At 34.7% G+C, this 21,854-nt stretch overlaps 1 protein-coding gene across 2 annotated transcripts in view; it reads left to right on the forward strand.

The window, feature by feature from the left end:
- The window catches only part of FGF13 (fibroblast growth factor 13), a 201,883-nt gene that overhangs the window by 130,620 nt on the left and 49,409 nt on the right, over window positions 1-21,854 (forward strand). For both annotated transcript variants that reach the window (XM_069463435.1, XM_069463434.1), the window contains exon 3: window positions 4,212-4,315. In XM_069463435.1, the coding sequence (XP_069319536.1) occupies window positions 4,212-4,315 (104 nt within the window). The remainder of the gene's footprint in view (window positions 1-4,211; window positions 4,316-21,854) is intronic.

Consider the following 21,854-nt stretch of genomic DNA (forward strand, 5'->3'; position numbering starts at 1 on the left):
AAAGTTTTATAGTGAATCCTAGCTGTCGTTTTATGCATACTCTTCTGTTTGAAACAGTTAGCCACGTATAACTAGAGGATTGTACTGTAATCAAATAACAGATTTTAGTACATGGTGATCAGTAATAAAACATTCTCATAAATTATATGTACACTTAGGTGTTGGGATATAAACTGCCCTGTTTTCCAAAGTGCCTCAGGAAAATGGGTCTGTTGGCCACTATTGAAGGGAAGTTCATGATTAGCTGCCAATGAGCCCCACCCAGGAAACTTTCCCCCATCTATTTTTAACATCTCCTCAAGGTGCAAATCAGAGAAGAAATATTTTGGTTCCAGTGTTCATATGTGTTTCCTGAAAAGAAAGAATTAAAAAAAGATGATTCGTGTGCTGTGTCTTATTAACAGCAATATGCCAAACTCATCAAGATCACATTGTATGCAATAATTTAAGAAATACACACATCTCTCTCTCTTTCTCTCTCTCTCTCTGTCTCTCTCTCTCTCTCTCTGTCTCACACACACAGATGCATAAATCAAGGCTCCGTTTCTTACTATGGAGCTTTAAATCATGCAGTAGGTTTTGCTCTTCAATTCCTATGTATGCATAGCTTCTGCCTTTGATTGCCTTATAACTGTGACTGATATGCATGGCATTTCTGTGTACTAATGACATTGAAACACCTTTAAAGAACATAACCTGATAAACAAGAATCTGTGTTTAGGCAGTTTGAAATAAAGAGAGGTAAGTCAACTAAAAGTAAGTATTTTCATAACATTATGCATACAGATGGAAAGTATCTCAAAAGAGATAGCAAGTCAGTGAGGCTTGACTCTACCCCTGATGCCAAGAGTGACCAGAAGCTAGTGAGCTAGCTCAGTTTCCCCATCGAGGATGTTGTGGAGCTTAAGCCCTCATGAAAAGGAAGGTTTAATGATTAAACTGATAGAGGAAGAAGTCTAGCCATCCAAATTTATACTTTTATGCCCTAAAGCCAAGCAATTTTCTTGGCAGTATTTTTTAAATTATTTTAAATGAGTGGAACAAGAATACAAGTTGGTTTTTTCAACTATAACTCTTTCATTTATATAGTATTAATATATATTCCTGGTTTTATGCTTATATTTTTCTTACGTTTCTTATTTTTATCATATTTTCCTCATTTAGTTCAATTTGATTGATTTTATGTTATTTTAATTCTGATATGATAAACAAGAACATGGCAGAACAAACCAGTTCACATTTAGCCAGATATATTCATTTCTAAAAACATATGTTTGATATTATACATTTAAGCTTACCTTATGTAGATTTATTGTAATGGTAAATGTCAGTCCAATAAAATCTCATCATGAGCAAATCAGCCATTATAAATTATGTATTTTCTCCTGAAAAGGAAAAGATGATAGACATTTCATGGCAATAGTTTTATTATATCTGCCCTGGGTGCAATTAAGTCTGTTTTAGAAGAATAGTTTGCCACTTCTCTTCAAACCTGCAGTAGTGTTACCAGTTCAACATGTCAAGTCTATCCAATTTACATTAAAATATACATTTATTAATTATTCTCTTTGAGAAATTGACATTAGCCCAACTGATGACAAGCATGGCTTCGGTGTCGCCTTCAGCAAACATTGAGTGCCAACTAGGTGTACGGCTTTGAGAAAATGGTCCTTCAAGGTATTAATAGAAGGTGATTGTTTTTATGTAGAAATGACAGAGAAACAAGAAACAAAGGCACTTTTATTTATTAAAAGCTTCTTCAAAACTGTGACTGAAATGGGAGAAGATATTTTTGGTATTTAATGAATGTGTTTAGATACGCAAATGAAATCAATTATTTTCTTCTTATATTTAGAATATTTTCATCCTGATCAAAATAATATCTAAGTCTATGAAGAAGGACTCCAGATATAGAGAAACAAAGGCATATAGGAAAATGTTGATTCAGTTCAAGCCCACCCAGATATAATTTCTTTGCATTTTTACCTGGAAAGACTGTCCCTTTAGACAGATTTTAAGACAATCAACCCAGTTTATGATCTATCTTGAATGTCTAATGAAATGAAAAGATTGGTCTAGTATGACCAGCCACTCTCAACATTTACTACTCTCTTAAAGTTTTTATTTTGGGGTAGTGTTTCTTGTTTTTGAATCAGGCTTTATAGAAATTTATAGTACATAATAAAAAATTCATGTTCTACTATGTAGTTAATACCATTATTCAGGATTATATAATCTCAGGAATGGATTGCTGATATTTTTGCTTCTCTTCCTCCTACTATTGTCTGATGTTTGAAATTTAAGCATTTCATTGCTCATTAAAACTCAAATCAGAGTGATTGGGGAACAAGGTGAAAATCATATCCATCTCTCTTTCTTTTTTCTTTCTGTCTTCTGCTTGTTACAAGCTGCATTCAGAGGACTAAAAATGTTCAGAAAATTAAGGTCTAGAAATAATTCTGAATTTCATTTATTATTCTGCATTATCTATTACTATGACTAAACTAGGTTTCAAGCATATGCTAGTATTGCAGTTGTCAAGTGGTATGTAGCGATATGGCTTTTAAACCAAACCCATATGGAAGTTTTGGTTTGGTTTTTTAGATCTCAAAATTTTTCAACTATAAGCTTTTGTATAAATGGGATTATCTATTACTTTCTAAAAGTGTAGTATCGTGTTTTCAGCATACAGATTGCTATCAATCCACAAATGCATGTTGAGCACCTGCTGTGAACAAGGCATTATCAACAGAAAGATATGACATATACATGACATGCTCAAAAGTGTCAGACTTCTTGCCTGTGCATTGCATTGTCAAATATAGCATGAGATCCTGGCTTGCAATCTGTGCAATTACTTTCCTTTACCTCATGTAACAGAAGGGCACAGCTTTTAATATGATGAGTATTGAATGAAGTGCCATCAGTGGCATTTGGTAGGAACACTTGTCTTTTGAACTGTACAATATGTCCTAGCTCCTCTTTGGTAGCACCCTGATTTCAAGGGAAAGATATATTGTAGGCTTACCAAGGAATATTTAGTTCCTCATTAATATTTCTCATCCATATTACCCCACCTACTGCAGCAGAATATATATGCACATATATAAGCGATCCCAGAAAAATTATTCTTTCCCATGGGGTGACTCCTTTACATTCTTGTGCACAGAAACCACAGCCGACTGATTTATCATCCTCAGTAAACTTACAAAACAAGACAAAAATCATCAACATTGGTCTACGACTCCTGAGAGAAAGGTGCACAGGCTATTTTCAAAAGATGTGTGTGGCAAGCACTACATTTTAAAAATGTACCGTTTTATTTTTATTCACGGTGTGGGAGGGAGTAGACAGCTGGTAGTGGGAGGACACCCACTGGTTGTCTCCAGTGAGTGGTGTGTGGTTGTGAGGAAAGCCTGGGTGTAAGTTTCACGCAGTCAGATCTTCAAATGGAGAAATGAAGTCCTCCCTGGCACCAACCGGCTGCCCACTAGCAACTACTTTGCAAATAATAATAATAAAACAATAAAATAAACCTCCCTCAAGTTTATTATTTTTATTCCTATAACCTTTGCTCTTAAAGATCACAAGCTAGGAGCCCTCTCACCTCTACCTTGGAAAATGTTGGTTAAGAAATAATACTCTGGGAACAGGACTACACAATGACTTATTTACAAGGCTTGGATTTATTTTTGGGTTTTTGCATAGGGAGTAATACAGATAATTTAGATGAGAGCATTGGACTAGTGTCTCTTTTAAGAGTCTAGGACTATCTCTCTCCAGCTGGTAGATTTTAACTGTGCCTGTAAGAATTTCAGCAGTTATCTAGGGGAGCAGTTTAAAACTTTAATTTGTTGAGGATGACACGATTTAATGTATAGACAAGTTTCTGGGACTGTATCATTTCAGATGCATCAAGATTCCCCACCTCCAACACTATGAAAACCATGAAATTGTGACCAAAGTCTTGCATTCTCTCCAGGGTGTTTGAGAATATGTAGGTACAGCCCCAGTTATGTGACTGCAACCATGAATCAAGCATACTAAAAGGTAGAATGGGGACCTATCTACCTGTATATGTGTAAATACATATTTTTCTACCCTCACCAAGTATGTACCACTTTTGGAGGACCAGACAGTCCTACTGAAAACATTGAAAAGCTATGGGATTCATAATTGTAACATTGTTTTCACATTATTTTTAATTTCAGCTCTGTTTAACCTCATCCCTGTTGGTCTTCGAGTGGTGGCTATTCAAGGAGTTCAAACCAAGCTGTACTTGGCAATGAACAGCGAGGGATACTTGTATACCTCGGTAAGCCTTTGACTGTGTGCATGTTTTGACTATTCTAGTTTTCATCTGATAGGAAAGAAAATGTGCTATGTATGTGTTATCATTACAGATTTCTGTGATGAGGGGAAGAGTGTTGTTAATGGAAATATCTCATTCAAAAGGGAAAATTAACTTACTATGGAAATTGTATCTGTTACTAATTAATTATTTGAAGCTAAAATTTTGGTATATAATCAAAGGTTCACTGAACATTTTTATATGCGATGTCATTTAGATTATTTTATGTAGCACATAATGGTCTGTCTTGCTGTCTTGCTTTGCACCTGTGGGAAGCAAAGCCATTTCTATAACTCAGTTAAACGTATATTTATCCATGTTTACTCCTAAAGAATTAATAAGGTCTCTCCTTCATTTCAACTGTAGGACATAAAGACCAGTTCTAAAAGGGATTCTAGAGCTTTATTTCTTATCCTCAGTTCTATTAGGACACGTTTGGTGACTGCCTCTGCTTTAAATACTATTTTTCCATCAAGCACAATTCAACCTCTCCTTACCTACAGATTTCCATTTGCCTTTTTCTTACAAGTTTGGAGTGAACTGAGTGAAAATGGAACTTTTTTCAGGAGAATTTATAAACAATGTAGCCTGCAGTTCATCATGAAACATAGGGCCAAATTAAACTTTTCAAAAAATTTTAACATTTAAATATAAGCCAAAATGGTACAGTACCAAGGTTAGGATTTTGTTCTTATCAGTAAAAGCAGTTTTAGATTTCAGAATACCATTTAATATATGGATATTTAAAAAATCTTTGTTTTGAATTCATGTGTTTTCAGAAAAGGATAGGATGTTTAAACTGGAGAGAATTGCTTGTTAAACTTCCCTCTAGCTAGCCTTGAAGGAGGTTATTACTATGAATATAGGAATCTATTCCTCACTGCAGGTAAAACACTGACCTTTAACCACTCTTCCTCTCCTCTGTTTCCTGAATTTATTTCAAAGCCAAGTGTATAGAAAGACTTTTGATAGACATGGTGGAAACTGTGTCGTAACCCTGTTTTTCAGAGGCCAAGATGGGAAATAGGTGGGATAAGAGTAAGACAACAAGGGGTCTGTTCATTTGGTCAAACAGGTAGTCCATTTCATATTATGGTAAAAGATTACAATGAAAAGATAATTATTAGCATATGCCTCAAACCCTGGTCACTATCAGTATTCCTATCAGGACACTTCAACTGTCTGATTGCTTAATAAATGCAGGAGTTTCATTCTTTTTACTAAATGAAAGATTTGATCTTATTGCAAACTTCATGAAATCTGTCACTTTATTAATACAGTGCTATTATTATAAGTGATAGGAAAAGGGATTTATTTTTTATATTTGTTCATTAAGTTAAGATAATTTAATAATGAAGGATTTTAAGTAACCTCATTTAGAGCAACAGACTACCTCAACCAGACCAGATCCAAAGGTAGGTTTTTAATAAAAGAAATGCTTTCTGAGACTGTTGTACAGGCATGGTAGGGAAATGGAATATATTGGGCAAAATTTTGAGAAGGCAAATGCTAGATGGCATAGAAAATAATTTGGGGAAAATCATTTAAATTAGGTAATATGTCAGGTGCCTCCACTTAAGAAAATTTGGGCAGTCAGCATTACATTTAGAGAATTGATATTGGAAATTCTTAGCCTCCCATTCAAATTAACCTTTATTCCAGCATACTGGTAAATATAAATGTGATCTCTTTTCTAACAAAGTCTTCCCAGGGGAATTAGCACTGTAGATTTGTGGGCTTTCTTTCCATGATGGGCAGGCCAATAGACAGCCGAATGTGAAACACTTTGTATGCAGTTCCTATTAAGGAAAAGGAGCCTGAAGTAAGCACTTCCTATTAGAGAAAAGGAGCTATATTTTTGTTAAGGAGGAAACATGCTTGATCGATGATCCTGGAGTTCATATAGGGAAAACATGTCCAAATTAGTTTGATCCAGGAAAAAAAAAATTAGAATCCTTTCCAGAATAAATTTTCGAGTTCTTCCCATTACTTCTTATTGATTGTGGCTTGGAGTCCCTTCTCCATGGTGATCACTATTCTCAGTAGGCACTTAATTTTGTTGTTATCTTATTTAAAGTATGGTGCCCAGACTATTAGGATGGAGTTCTATCCCAATGACTTCAGCAACTTGTGTTGCTGAGACCAAAAAGCTCAATGAGATATCATGCTTCATCAGGAAGAGAAGGCAACCAAAGATGAAGGATCACTCTTCCCTTGCATAGAACCATGGCACTTCTACCATAGAAATACTGTGTGAAGTTTTACAAACTGCCTCTTAGTAAAGAGAACAATGACCTAAGGAGAAAGCAAAAAATAAGCAAAGGAAATAAGTGGCTACTGATGTGTTCAAGTGGAAAAGAAACTGTTAGGAAGTTATTGCAAATAATCTTGGTGAGGGACAACTGGGGTGTGCCTTAAAAGCAATTACAGCAGGGATGGCTAAAAGATGGATTGCCAAGATATTTCAGAGGTAGAATCATCAGGATTGGGTGGGTGGCTGATTGGATTTGGAAGAGGAGGAGGACCACTATATATGGTTCAACATGTATGGTTGCCATTCACTGCACAGATGGAAATTAAGTGGCTTCAGGTAAAGAATTTTTTAAAAACATCTGCACAAGAGTGCTCAGTGGGTTATTAGAGATCACAAGGAAGGGGGAGAATTTTACCATTGGCATTTGGGTTGTTGGTGAAGCTACTAACCAAGTGGGAATAAAGAAAAAAGGGCAGATTTGGGGAAGACAATACCCGAATACAGCTCACAAGAAATATTTGAAAATATGGACCTAGAGCTTGAGAAAAGGACATGAGCTAAAGATAAAAATTGGGAGTTATCACATGTAGGTGGTTGTTGATGCCATGGAAATTATTGTGAGAATACATAACATAAGAGAAGAGAGTTTGTCAAATATTAGAGAATACCAGCATGGAAATGGCTAGCAAAGAAAGAACTAATTATGGCAGATATAATGGTATTGCAAAATCTAAATGCAGAGAGAGTTTTAAGAAGAGTCAGCAATGTCAAATACTTCAGAGAAAATAAGTGAAACAAGAACTATGAATTTACCATATGAAGGTCTTAGGTGATCTTGACAAAAGCCCTTTCCCTGGAGTGGTGGGAACAGAATCCAGACTGTATTAGCTTGAGGAGTGAATGGGAAGAGAGGAAGTAGAGGCAGTAGGTATGGAATTTCTAAGGGAAGAGGAGACATGGGTGAGTATTTAGGGAAGGACACAAGGTTGAGAAAAACTTTCAGGGTTCTTTGATTAAGGATATGACACTTGAATATATTTGTTAACTGAAGGAAAGGAGCCAGTAGAAAGGGTGTGATTAAAGACATAAGAAATGGAATTATTTATGGAGTGGAGCCCCAGAAGAGATGGAACGGTGATGGAATTAAGAATATAATTGAAAGAATTAGATTCACCTTGAAAAGAAGGGACACTGCTTTTGTAAAAGGAGGCAAAGAGACAAGGACAGATGCAGATGTAGGTGTACTGAGTCTGCAGGTAATAGATGAGGAAGTTGAAAGATTTCCCGCCAGAGGACCTGTGTTTTCCCATTGAGGGAGAATGAGAGTTGACCTGCTAAAAATCAAAGGCTTAGGGATGACATAGGTAAAGGGTTGGAACAGCTGTTTTGGGCTGAGAAGGGCAAACAGTTTAATAACCAAGGGTAGGTAAACTAAGGCCATGGGCCAAATCCAGCCCTTCACCTGTTTTTGTAAATAAAGTTTTATTGTCACACCCATTCATTTACTCACTGTCTATGGCTGCTTTTGCAGAACAGCAGAGTTGAATAGTGCAACAGAGACTTTATTGCTCACAAAGTGTAAATTATTTACCAATAACTTGGCCCTTTACCAAAAATGTTTGCTGACACCTAGACTCTAAGCAAACAGTGGTTCTTGGCCTTATCACCTGGGAACCTTTGAAAAAATTCCTCTCTCTCTGTGCTACATTTAGATTAATTATATCAGAATATCTGAGGGTGGGGTCTGGGCATGGATAGTTTCTGAAGCTCCTCAGCTGATGTTTATGAAAACCACTGATCTGGGGTTAATAAAAATGATTGATGAATAGCGCTGAGGAGCCCCCCTGCCCCACAATGAAGTCAGAAACCATGAATTTATAGGCGCTTTATCCTTTATTCCAAGTTTCTGATGACAATCTTTTTCTACTCTTGCAAGCAAATTGCCTTTACATTTTAAAGAACTATTTCTTGAGATTATGGAAAATGCTGATCCTTGAAAGAGCGTTCTTATTTTATCTCCTTTTCTTTTTTCCTATCTTATTTTGCATTTCTGCTTCTATATCTCTCAATTTATTTTGAATTCAATTTTATATTTTTTACCATTTCTTTCTTCCCTTTGTCCATTAAATAAAGAAACAACACCTCCACATTGTTATTGTTGCAGAGATAGCAATTTACTTTTCATGAGTAATCTCAGGATTCTTGCACTATACCCTCCCCTTCCTTTTTTTCTTGTTGCCATGGGGGACAGACTTGATGTAGGCTCAAGTGGCAGTGAGAAACCATCTGTGGCACAGAGAATCATAATTAGCCATTATTTCATAACATATTTACTTTTGCCCTGATACAAGCTGAGTCGTTCTGGAACTGCAAGAAAATTATTTATTGTGCAGAGAACTTTGCTCGTACCTTTGGTTTGCCTTTACCAATAATCAGGGGTTGTACACAAGCCTTTGAGAGTTCCTTAAAACTTCACGGTATAAATATTTAATAGCATAAAGCTATTTATAATAGATTTTTCAAAATTGCTTGAAATAAACATTAACTATAGAAAATCAAGAGTCTTAAATATGAAACATTGTTGCTGTCCTACTATCTGTTTTAATAGAGGGGTAATAATAGATATTAGAAAAAAGTATAATAGATATTAGAAACAGGATAGTAAAAACTCAAAGTTAAATCAAAAGCATTTAAAAAAAAAACTTTTTGGAATGTTGCAGAACTCATGAGCAGCAGCTTTACCCTTCTAATTACTTACCTTTCATCAAAACTAGTTTTCCATTTCTAGACTACACAGTATTGCTTCAGTTGAGGTTGGGGCAGCCAAAACGTATAAACAAGCAGAAATCCTTTAAAAAGTAAGCCTTTCCATTCATGTTTTTTCAGAGAAGACTTGTAGAAGTGATTTTACTGTCATGTCTTGTGATCCTGGGACTACCACAGCAAACTAGATGCAAGAGCAGAAGGCAGGTCTCTTTGAGAGTCAGCTTGATGCCATGGGAATGAGGCAGCATATGTTACTGAATCTTGGGGGTCAGGTGGACTTGGAATCTAAACTAAGGCAGTATGTTTTTCTTCTCTACTGGATTATTTCCACATACTTTAAACTTACCAATTTTCTTCTCCCATTACATGGAGTTGGCCTTAAGTATCACCTATAACATTTCATGATGCAGTCTCCATCAAAGGAATCACTATCAGAAATAGTGACAAATGAAACAATACTAGCCGCTTAGCAGTTGTGACACCTTAGCCTTACTTTTTTTACTCTTTGAAGACTTAGATTTGCTTCCCTTTAAGATTAAGAATGTCATATGACTCAAGTCAATTTTTAGATTGCATTAAAATACATTTGGTTTAGTTTTTTTATAATTTTATGATTATAAAAATTTTGACCATCATAAAATCAGTTAAGAATCACTATTTTAAATAAACTAACTATTGGAAATATAAATATTAAATGGAAAGCGTCTCCATGTGACTGTGCCTCTAATCATATTACTTTTAGAGATATGTTTGATTTCTGAGGTGTGTGTATGTATGAATACATGCACAGATATACTTAGAATGCTTTTGCTGGTGGGCAGAGATATGGGAGCCTAAGATGCAACATTTGCTGCAGATAATCCAATTAATAGTTGTCTTGTCATTGTCCTTGTTCTCAAAGACACTAACATTGAGATTGTGTGTTAGTCATATGTTAGCATTCTTGGTAACCTCAGAGTCCCTGTAGATGACCCATCCAACAAATCTGGTCTCTGAGTTCTTTGACCTTTTTAGTTCTAATAATATTTTCCTATTCCTCAACCTTCCCAATCTCAAGGCCATACTCTTGGACCTGTCATACTCCCATCCATCGATCACTTTTCCACTATTACTTCTTTCTTTTTAATAAAAGTTTTATTAAGATATAATTCACAAATCATGAATTCATCCATTTAAAGTATACAATTAAATTGTTTTAATATATCCACAAGGTTGTGCAATACATCACCACTATGTAAGTCTAGTCTTTCTAGCCAGAATACTGCATAGGTGATATTGTGTCCTTGTGGTATCACATCTGATCTGGAGGCATGCAATGTCTGTCTGCCCCTCATTGGTGGTATTAATTTTAATGATACAGTCAAGGTGTTGTCTGATTTTTCCACTGTATAGCTCTTGGTTTGGGGGGTTTTGTTTTGTTTTGCAACTAATAAACAATCTATTGGGAGAAACGTTGAGTCCATGTAAATATCTTATTCCTAAGAGCCCAGTTTTTAACATTATATCTTCAAGAATCCCAAATCTCTTTAGAAAAGTAATATGTCAATAAATTGAGAAATGACCAATGATTTCCAGATATGCCATATATATTTACCGATAGCTAAATTGAGGTGGAAAAAGCCTAACGTACCTCCTAAATTCAACAAGTGTCATAAAAAATAGGATCCAACAGCAAAGGATTTTCTGGATTCAACATTCTAATCACTGGTCTTAAATACAGCTATTTAATGGAAGGGTTGTTTACATTGTCCAGGTGCATTAAAATCAATCCTGATATATGTTTTAATTTCATACTATGGGTGAGGGGTTGGTTCATGTTATGATGCCTCAGATGGTTCAGTACTTTTACTTGTGAACTGTAAGCTCACTCTTTTGCTGATTTGTTTAGTTCCTCTGATTTTAGTGTGTGACAATTTAAGACCTAATTTTCAATGATATGCCTTTGCATCTCTATAGCTCATATTCTAATACAGAAAGGGTGTTAAAGTTTAGATGAACTCATAGATCAATTGAGAGTGATGAATGTCCTCCTAGCAAACATTTGTAGCATGTAAAATATTTGAGGTATGTCAAATCTGTATATCAGCAAGTACATATAATTTAACTTCTAGAGCTTTTCTCATAGAGGCTTATAAATTTAATAGAATTAAATGGAGAGCTCTGGTTGAATCATTAAAGCTATTTACAAAAGTGAGATTGACTCAATTATAAAAGGAAATTTAAAATGAACACAAGCAGTATAATATCCAATAGAGAAGAAAATGATCATTATCAAATAAAAATATCAAACCAAAAAGTGGAGGCACAAAGAAATTCTAATTTCTGATTAGAACTTTTTCTTATTTGCATAGTTCATTAATAAATTACTGAATTTGGTTTATTTAATATAAAATTGGAAAAAATATTAACTATCAAAACAGGGTCTTAGTTTTGGTATAGCATGTATTTAATAAACTTTTTTGATTAAGTATTCAATGTCCATAGGATTAGACATTTCCAATAAGCATTTTCAGTTCAGACTAATGGAATGTAAGGGTGATTATAGACACACACATATATTTCTGAGTGGTATCACTAGAAATGGAAAATGTAGAAAATTAAATTTTTTATAAGAAGAAAAGCAGAGAAAATAAGCACATTTTATTTGTTACTGAATGGTTTTGCTAGTTCAAGGAGCTAGATTTTATGTTTTAAAGAGGTGTTCAGTTATTGAATTGATGCTATTGAGCTAGAAGTAATTAAAACTATTGCAGTGAACAACATAGAGAAGTAGCAGTATTTATCTTAGATTTTCCTTCACAACACCAGTAAATCAGCATAATTTTCAAGGCCAAACTACATTTTCCAAGTCACAAATTACTTTACATGTGTTTACTACTCTTTGAAGTTAATGGAAGTTTCATTAATATGTGAAAGAAAATCTAGCTTGGCATTATTTGAATATGAAATTGGCTAAATCTGGTTGTTTGTACCTTTAAAGTCAAGTATTTTATCTTTATGGTCTCTAAAAAATAACCAAAGTTGTTAAATTATTCAGGGTGAAGGTCTAGTTTCTTAGGTGTAAGAATGACTAAGGATGGTACTTTCTCAGAAATCAAGAAGACAATAGTGATTGTAGCTAAATAGAATAAGATTGGCTCTGTATTCTGTTTTTGAAGCCAAGTTGAAGAAAGTAATCTACATTAGAGGTCATGGGGCACATATTTAACAGAGTGTCTCCAGGCTTTAATTCTGATGCTAAATTCATATTTATAGGAAAATGCCAGACTTTAGGCACTAAAGAATAAAATAATTGGCAGGAACAACTAAGGGGAATTTTAACAAAGTAAATCCAGATGTGTAAGGGGATTACACACACAGGCACAATGCATACACACACACACACACACACACACACACATACGTACAAGAAAGACAAATGGAAGAAACTAATCTCATATTCATTGCTATGTTGCTATGATGGCACTAGTTATTTTGGAATTCCTAAAATAATTCTAAGTTTTAAATACATAACCCACACTGAACATTTGGAGATTGCTCTAGCGACATATTTGGTAATGCTTAATAGCTTTATGAAAGAGAACAAATAAGACGTTTTAGTTTTATTTTATGTGATTATCCTGTGAGTTTCATATCCTGGTAAAGAAACTGTTTTTAGTCTCTGCATTCTTCTTTGTATCATTTTAATTTATAATGTGATAGAAAAAAACAGAGCTCATCAAGGCATTTTTTTCATGTTGCCCTTTTTTTCCATGAAACTTGTGCTTTGAAATGGTTTGTCCACCAAATCCTGTACTCATTTGTTTTCTTTCCACTCCCCTCTTAGTCATAGAGCAGTCTAGCAAAAAGTATGTTTTTAATATATATTTATTGCAATAATTAATAGAGATATATATAATAAAGCATAAAGACCAATGATATTACTTCTATCAGGTCTTTTAATATTTTAAATATGTTAAAGGGCCCTATTATAAACTTATATGGATCCCCTAAAGTGTTAACATTTCAAAATTACATAAGAAGTGAATTACTGAGACGTAAGGAAAAAAAATGAAGGCTACAGCACTGGTTTCAATGATTATACCACTTAAAGGGAATTGTGACTTCTGAACAGGGAAACTTTAAATTAAAGCATTTCTCTGATCATTATAATAGCTGTAACCAAGGTTAATAACTGGCAAGCCCCTGACTAATACATTTAATATGTTTTGCCTAGGCTGAATGTGTGAATAGATAACACGTCTATGCAAAAATTCTGATTAAGTTATTCATCAGATACTCTGATGCTAACTACTTTTGACAGTTCTGGAAGTAGAACTACTGGGAAAGCCTCATTTGATTTCTTGGATGGAATTCGAGTATAGCCAGTAGTCATAATATACCCACTTCCACACCCACTTCTACACAAGAGCCTCAGATGAATATAGGAATTTTGGCACAACATATAATAGGAGTAGTTAAAATTAGGGATGATGTTCATTTTTACCCCCAAAAATTTTACAAAGATTTGGAAAAGTCAAATGTAAATAACAACTCCAAAGTATTATAGCTTAGATTGTAATAATACAGAGGATGAAAAATGTTTGACAGAGAGGATGTGAATCGTACCATAATCCTTTCATAATTGACATACCAGGAAATGACAATGATAGCTTTCATAAATATGAAATCTGAACAGGTAAAACTATTGTATATAGCAAATAGTATAACAAGAAAGCCTGTGCCTAATATATCCACTGTTATATCCTGGTCAGAAAATCAGCAAGGCTACAATAACAAAAGTCCTATTTATAGTGTTTGGTTGTTGGTCTGAGTAAAGACTTCTTAAAAATATTGTATAAAGTATTCCTTGGTTCTTGCCCATGTCATGACAATGATTCACTGTAATAAGCATATTAATGAATGAGCCTATTTGCAGTGCTATTTGCACTGAAGAAGATAGAGCCTAGGGGAGACCTGAAGCTGAGAGTTTCTATTATGTATCATAACCTTTGAAGTAGAAATTTCCTGAAAACTCCCTTCATTCCTCTAGTCTCAGAGAGCCCAGTCACACATCTAAACTCTCAGGGAACCTGAAGCATGAAATGGTCCAGGAGCTTTGTCAACCAATTGATTAGCAATCCCTGTTGAATATCCACAAGGTATTAGGCACCCCAAGACGTGATCATGTTCATCCACACAGACAATGTCTGGAGTTTGCAGTATTTATAGGGAGATTCATCCTAAGTTCAGAGCCCTAATTGTTAATAGTTGATCTACTATAGAAAGGATCAGCATAAACTGTTTCATCCCTGACTTCTGCAGCCTGACAATTCTATTTTTAGTCCAGAACTCACCATAAGAAGATTCCATATAGGGCAACAATTTGAATGCCTTGGGGTTGGGAGTGGGTGAGGGTGCATCATTATGGAAATTTACCAGTTATATCAAACAATATGTTTTGGTTGCTTGGTACCACAGTATTCGGCAGATCACATTAAGACTATGTCTATATGTCATGGGGAGGTAAAATTGAATACAGTGGAAATATTGTTTTAAGTTATATCAAGAAATGATGTAGGATGAAGTGCTTTAACATTTTTATAAATGGGTGACTCAAAAAAAAAAAAAGTCTCCACTTGCATAGCACAAGTGGACAATGGTGCATTCAACCAAGAAAAGCTTTTAGGTATGTAAGATGTTTGGCCAATGACACAGGGATATATTTCCCTCCCTTTCTCTGTAATTTCATGTTGCAGTAATAGGCATAACAAGGAGAAACAATGCTGACCCATAAACAGAGATACAACTTCTTGGAGCTATAATATGCAAGGTATATTAACCCCTGGTACTTTGAGGAATCGAAAGTGCTTATCTCTTCGGAAGGGAGTTCTCATTTTCTACCATTGACTTTCATGAGTGATGAGGAAATGGAACAAGGTTTTGACCCTCTCATCTCTTCCTTCTCAGAGATCCCTCTTACTCATTTACCACTTCCCTGTGATTAGATGGGTGGTTAACACTAGACACAGTAAGTGGATACAAAACATATTTATTAAAGCTATTCATTACATTTATATTCCTAAGATCTTTGCCAGCAAGGGAAGCCACCTGGCCAATTCATTGTGTTCTTTGTACTCCTCTATTCCCAAACAGAGGAGTATAAAGACTTATTTGCCTGACTTATTTGCTCAAACAAAAAAGTTCTGCTTTCAATAGGGCTGTCAATAAATCAAAGGATTTGTATGTCACAAGGGTATCTGAATCTAACAATTGTTAAAATTTCACATAACAAAATAAGTTCAGCAAACGCTTTAACTGCTAGTGTCTCTGATCTAGGCATGAGACGTTATTCAAACCAATAATTAACCTTGAGAATAGGGGTCAACAGAACCATGATGGGTGGTTTTGCTCAGTTCTTTTCTTTGCTGTGGCCCTTGGCCTGATATCTGTCCACATGGAAGGCAAACAGAGAGGCATTTTATTAATAATTTACATTGTTTAGAAGCTCTTTTCTCCAGTACCCTACTTACTTCAGTTATGCCTTTTCTCCAGATGTTGAGATGAGGCTTTTTTCTCATGTATAACTCATCTTTTTATTCACCACTTCTGCTCAACAACAGCTATCTTGAACCTCTGAAGCCTTGGTGAGACTAGTAGAGTTTGGGCATCAAACGAGATGTTTTGTTTTGTTTGTCTGTTTTTCAATATCTATGGCACATTCTAGTGATGTTCATCTGTTTGCATGACCACATTCATGGTCCTTACTGATGGAGGGGCAAGGGCTCGCTGCCTCTGGGGGCTTGCACCTGGGTATGGACCTACAGAGGCAGTTGTTTTGCAACAAGCTGTCTGGATAATAGTGTTGTTTTTATAATTGTGTAAAACCAAGACAATCAAAAGATGGAAGCAAACAGATGAGGAACAATAATAGTAAAGAAATACAAGAATTCTAGATGTGTGGAACAATTCTGGACTATATTTGTTTCAGACCCAGTTACCTTTCTTTTTGGCAGTCGGGACACTTCATTCTTGGCATTTCAGTGAGCCAAAATGAAAATGAAATGCAGTTTCTTCCACAGGTTTTTAGTACTCTCTGAAATTCTGACTAGCCTCTAGTGCTAGGATCTACCCTCAGGGTTCAACAGTGTGGGAGCTGCTAGCTCAGTTATCCCATAATCCCTGTCCTCACCTTTGTGGTAAGAGGTATGCCATAAAATGGAGGAACTTCAGTTAGTCAGTAGAGGAGATTATATGATGACAAAACATTTTCAAAGAAGCTTATTGTTGCTTTTCACCTCATTTGTGCTAATTCTCACACAAGTTTGTATGCAAATAGGTTTTAAATGATTTGATCTCATATCTGAAGGTTAGATTTTCCTATTGTTCATTTAGCATTTCCTATCAGGATCTTTGACAAAGTGTTTTATATGTTGAATACAGAAGTATTTGTACAACAGTCTATTTTAATGATCAAGCTTCCATTTGGGAGGGGAAGCACTTGCCCTTTTTGTCAGAATTACTGTGAACTGCCTTAGTTTAAAAATTGGAAACATAATGAGATTTGATTGTTGTTATGCTAGATTAGTTTTTAAAGTTTTTAAAATTGATATTAATATATAATAGTTGTACATTGTTTGGGGGTACATGTGATATTTTGATACATGTATACAATGTATAATGACAAATCAGGGAAATTGGGATATCTATTACTTCAAACATTTATCTTTTGTTTTAGGACATTCTAATTCTTCTAGCTATTTCAAAACATACAACTAAATTATTGTTAAGTGTAGTCTCCTTACTGTACTATCAAATACTAGAACTTATTACTTTTATCTAACTGTATTTTTGTACCCATTAACCAACTTCTCTTCATCCTTCCTTCCCCATACCTTTCCCAGACTCTGGTAACCATCATTCTTCTACTCTCAACTTCCCTGAGATCCACATTTTTAACTCCCACATATGAGTGAGAACATGTGATATTTGTCTTTCTATTCCTGGCTTATTTCCTTAACATAATGATTTCCAGTTCCATCCATGTTACTGCAAATGACAAAATTACGTTCTTTTTTATGGCTGAATAATATTCCATTGTGTATATATGCCACGTTTTCTTTATCCACTCATCCACTAATGGACATTTAGGTTGATTCCATATCTTGGCTACTGTGAATAGTGCTAAAATCAATATGGGAATGCAAATATCTCTTCGATATACTGATTTCCGTTCTTTTGGATATATATTTAGCAGTGGGAATGCTGTATCATATGATAGTTTTATTTTTAGTTTTTTGAGGAATCTCCATACTGTTTTCCATAATGGCTGTACTAATTTACATTCCCACCAAAGGTGTATGAGGGGTCCTCTTTCTCTGCATCTTCACCATTATTTGTTACTTTTTATCTTTTTGATAATAGCCATTTTATCTGGGGTGAGATTATATTTCATTATGGTTTTTATTTGCAGTTTCCTGATGATTAGTGATATGTTGGATATTTTTTCATATATATGTTGGCCATTTGTATGTCTTCTTTTAAGAAATGTCTATTCAGATCTTCTGCTCATTTTTTAATCAGATTATTTATTTTTTTGCTCTTGAGTTGCTTGAGCTGCTTATATATTCTGGTTATTAATCCCTTGTCAGATGGATAGTTTGCATATATTTTCTGCCATTCTGTAGGTTGTCTCTTCACTCTTTTGATTGTTTCCTTTGCTGTGCAGATGCTTTTTATCTTGATGTAATCCCATTTGTCTATGTTTGATGTTATTACCTGTGCTTCGTAAGTTTTACCCTCCAAATCTTTGCCTAGACCAATATTCTGTCGCATTCCTCAGTGTTTTCTTCTAGTAGTTTCATAGTTTCAGGTCTTACATTTAGATCTTTAATCTACTTTGAGTTGATTTTTGTATTAATACATGCTGAATTATGGTAGGTTATTATACTAGCTAAATGCTGACATAAAATCATGCTGAAAGAAGATGGATGATTATTTGGTTTGAGTTTTTACTTTGTTTTAATCACCCATACTTAATTGAGAGTTTTTTATTATTGTTATTTCCTGAAATATTATTATACATCATTGAATAGTGACTAAATCAACCTCTGAGAGGCTTCATATACATGCATTCCAAACTTAGTTTCTAAGTATAATCCACAAGTATAGTTGTCATTTACACACTTTGTTTGAGTCATTCCTTTGATATGATTATAATTTTCTTAGCTGAAATTATATAGATTTTGTCAAATCCAAAATTCAGTAAGCCAAGAAATTCTACCAAAGACATCAATGTCATTTGTATAGAGGTATAAGTATATTAAGATCTCTTTATAATGAAATGTGTCACAAGAGTATGAGCTATTAACCCACCAGTTTATTGAATAAATAGCATCTATTATTAGTTAAATCCTGCTTTTTTATGTCTCAGCCCACCTGAACCTAGTGAATATTAAACTTCATGTAGTGTTTTCAAGTCAGAGGGAATGAAAATAGGGCCCACTGTGAAAAATCCTAGAATGTATCACCAGCAAGTTGCTCATTTCTGGCACATTAGTTAATTATTTCACAAATTGTTCATCATGTTCCCATTTCACTTTTATAAGCACAATAACACTTTCTTCTATTGAATGTTACCAACATTTCATAGGTTATAAATTAGAATATGAGCTCACCCAACCAAGTGGTTACACTGCATTCCCAAACATTTCTTGGAGCATTAGGGAAAAATTGGAGCCAACCAGTATCAATTTTATATAAATAATATTTTTCTCTTAGAATTTAATATTAACCTTTGTTTTTAAAAGTTAGCAGCAACATATTAAAACAAATATTTCTCATGGGGAGTTTAAGTATAGCCATAGAAGAGAATTTGTCTTTTTTATGAGATTGTATTAGACCTTTATTTGCTGTTATTGTGACCATCCAGCAAATGGTCACAATATTACCATTTCATCATGAACCAGTGTTTCATTCAGTATGTTGAGGAAATTACTCTTTAAGGAAGCCACATGCAGAGCTGCTATATCAGAATCCATGATGGGTCAAAAGTTCACGGGGGGCTCTTGATACTAATATATGGGAAGATCCTATTTGAGGGAGTTTAGTTTGTGGCATGCCAAAGAAACTTTGGTATAAAAATAGTTTCCCTTCTAAGTTGCCTCTAGGATTCGAAGGGTAGGATTATAGAGACAGCCTAGTGTAATAATATTAAAATACATACTATTAAGTATAGTGACTTATACTTTCAAAGCCCTATTGCCTACATTACCTTACATCACAGTATGTGCACTTGTCAAGTAGTCAAGAAAAACAACTGTATTTGGACTGCTGTTTTGTACTGTTGAATTAAATGCAAAGTCCAAGTAGGCATAATTTGTAACAATAATTAAATAAAAAGTGATAATGTGAAATTCATCATTTTGACCATTAACTTTTTTTTCATTCATGACACCTTTATTATGGCATAGAGTCACACTAAAAGGGTTCTTTGATTCTACAAGTTGTAGGTAAAGTGCCTTTATTTGTTAGACAGCACTGGCCAAGAAACCATTAAGAGGCTTTCTTGCAAGATACACAAACTTTTCTTTGTTGTTTGATGAGTCTCAATCTTGTGCAGAATTCTAAAATCACTGCCTTTGAAATGATCTTGTGGAAGATTCATATAGTTTCCAAAGGTCTTAGAAAGACTTTTTTACTGTTGTGATATTGACAGTGGTCCCGAAGGCAATTATGTCCCTTTTAGTGGTCATCCCACTTAATGCAAGGGAAAAGTGTCCCTCTAGACAGTTTTATTGTATCTCCCTGTGGTTGATAAACAAAGTGTACCAACTCAATTGTAATTTCTGCTTTTAATTGAAATTTTCTTTTGTAAGACTATCTAGTAGTTCTTTTTCCCTTAAGGTGTGCCATTCTGAATTCAGATGAGAGAGGATTCTTTCTTTCTTTTTTTTTTTTCTTCACTGTTCGTTTTTTTCTGCAATCATTCCCTTCTCTTCAGAATTACTAATGAGAGGACTCAGTGCCTCCACATTTTTATCTAGCAAAAGTCTCTTGAGCAGAGATTGGATTGCATGTCCTTAAGGCCAAACCCTGTTTAGGCTTTGTTAATTCAATTGTAAATAAAGAGATAAGAAACATCAGATATCATCAAACTATTTTCTTGTGTTGTTACAACCTCATTAGAAGCCTACAGAAGCATCACAGTGCCTCACTTTGTGTTCTGGGAGCACAATGTGTAATATTTTCACATACCTCTTTCATTCCCAAATATTTCTTGCACGTAAATCTGGTATCCCCCAAACCTTATTTTAAACTATTTGAGGATAAGAATGATACCTTCTCCTTCTTTTATATTTCTCACCATACCAAATTTATTACTAAATACCCAGTAGATATTCTACCAATATTTTATACCGGGATTATAGAAGAAAGTTTTACCACTTAAGAGGCCAAAGATTGAGAGAAAATGAATGATTTTTCTCTTTTACATAGTAAGAGATGACTGGATCAAGAATGATACACTTTAGTAAGGAACCATTTGGAGATTCAAATTATGTGTGTTTCACAATATGGTCACACTAAACTAGAAAGCCAGGAATGCAGCTTCTAAGCCCTGTTCAAATGAATGTATGGACTTGAGCAGCTCCCTTCCTTTGTTAGGTTCTCCATTACCTCAAATATCAAATGCTATGGTTTATTAGATTCCTGTGGCCCCTTCAATCTATTTTGCAAGTAATCAATACCTCAACTTTGCACCCATTATTAAATTTTTAATAAAATCCACAGCAATGAAGTTAAGCAGAATGCAGATCTAATGAGTGTTCCTTAGTACTGGGTAGCCAAGGGATCATCTTTGAAATAGATAGGATATACCTGGGGAAATGAACAATTATTATATACTTAATGATCACAACAGTGGACATAGTTTTCTAATGAATCTTTCATGATAGCATTCTTTTATTTTTCTCTGCCTTTAATTATCTGGTTTATTTATATAAAAGTAACATTAGAATTCCACTGGGGATGTAATTGGACTTGACCAATAAAGGATGACTGTTTGTGCCTTCTAATTGCCTTTGCTTAATGGTCCTGCTCTTCATCCTGCTGCACTATGGAAAATGTCACATTTCCATGGCCTATGACTCATATAACAAATGAATGTGTGAATGCTGTCAAAATACAGCAATTTGCTGTATGTAATGAGAGGTAGACAGCTTTTGAAAATGATAAGGTACACAACTAGGTATTTCTAAACTGAAAATTTTCACATCTGGGCTTAGAAATATGCTTTTATGGTAGTCTTAGTTATTAAATCATCTAATGAGGGCTCACTTGCCTAGTCTGTATTCTCGCCCCACTGATAATGGCTTAGGAAGCAAATCAAGTGGGCTTAAAGCTCAATTATTACCCCGTACAATAAGAGAAAACACATGATTTCCTTCCTCTGCTAATATCAGGGGATTTTTTTTTTTTCGGTGCTGGTTTGTTTAGTTTCCCCCG

This window comes from Eulemur rufifrons, chromosome 30, assembly GCF_041146395.1.
Source record: "Eulemur rufifrons isolate Redbay chromosome 30, OSU_ERuf_1, whole genome shotgun sequence".
Taxonomy (NCBI): Eukaryota; Metazoa; Chordata; class Mammalia; order Primates; family Lemuridae; genus Eulemur; species Eulemur rufifrons.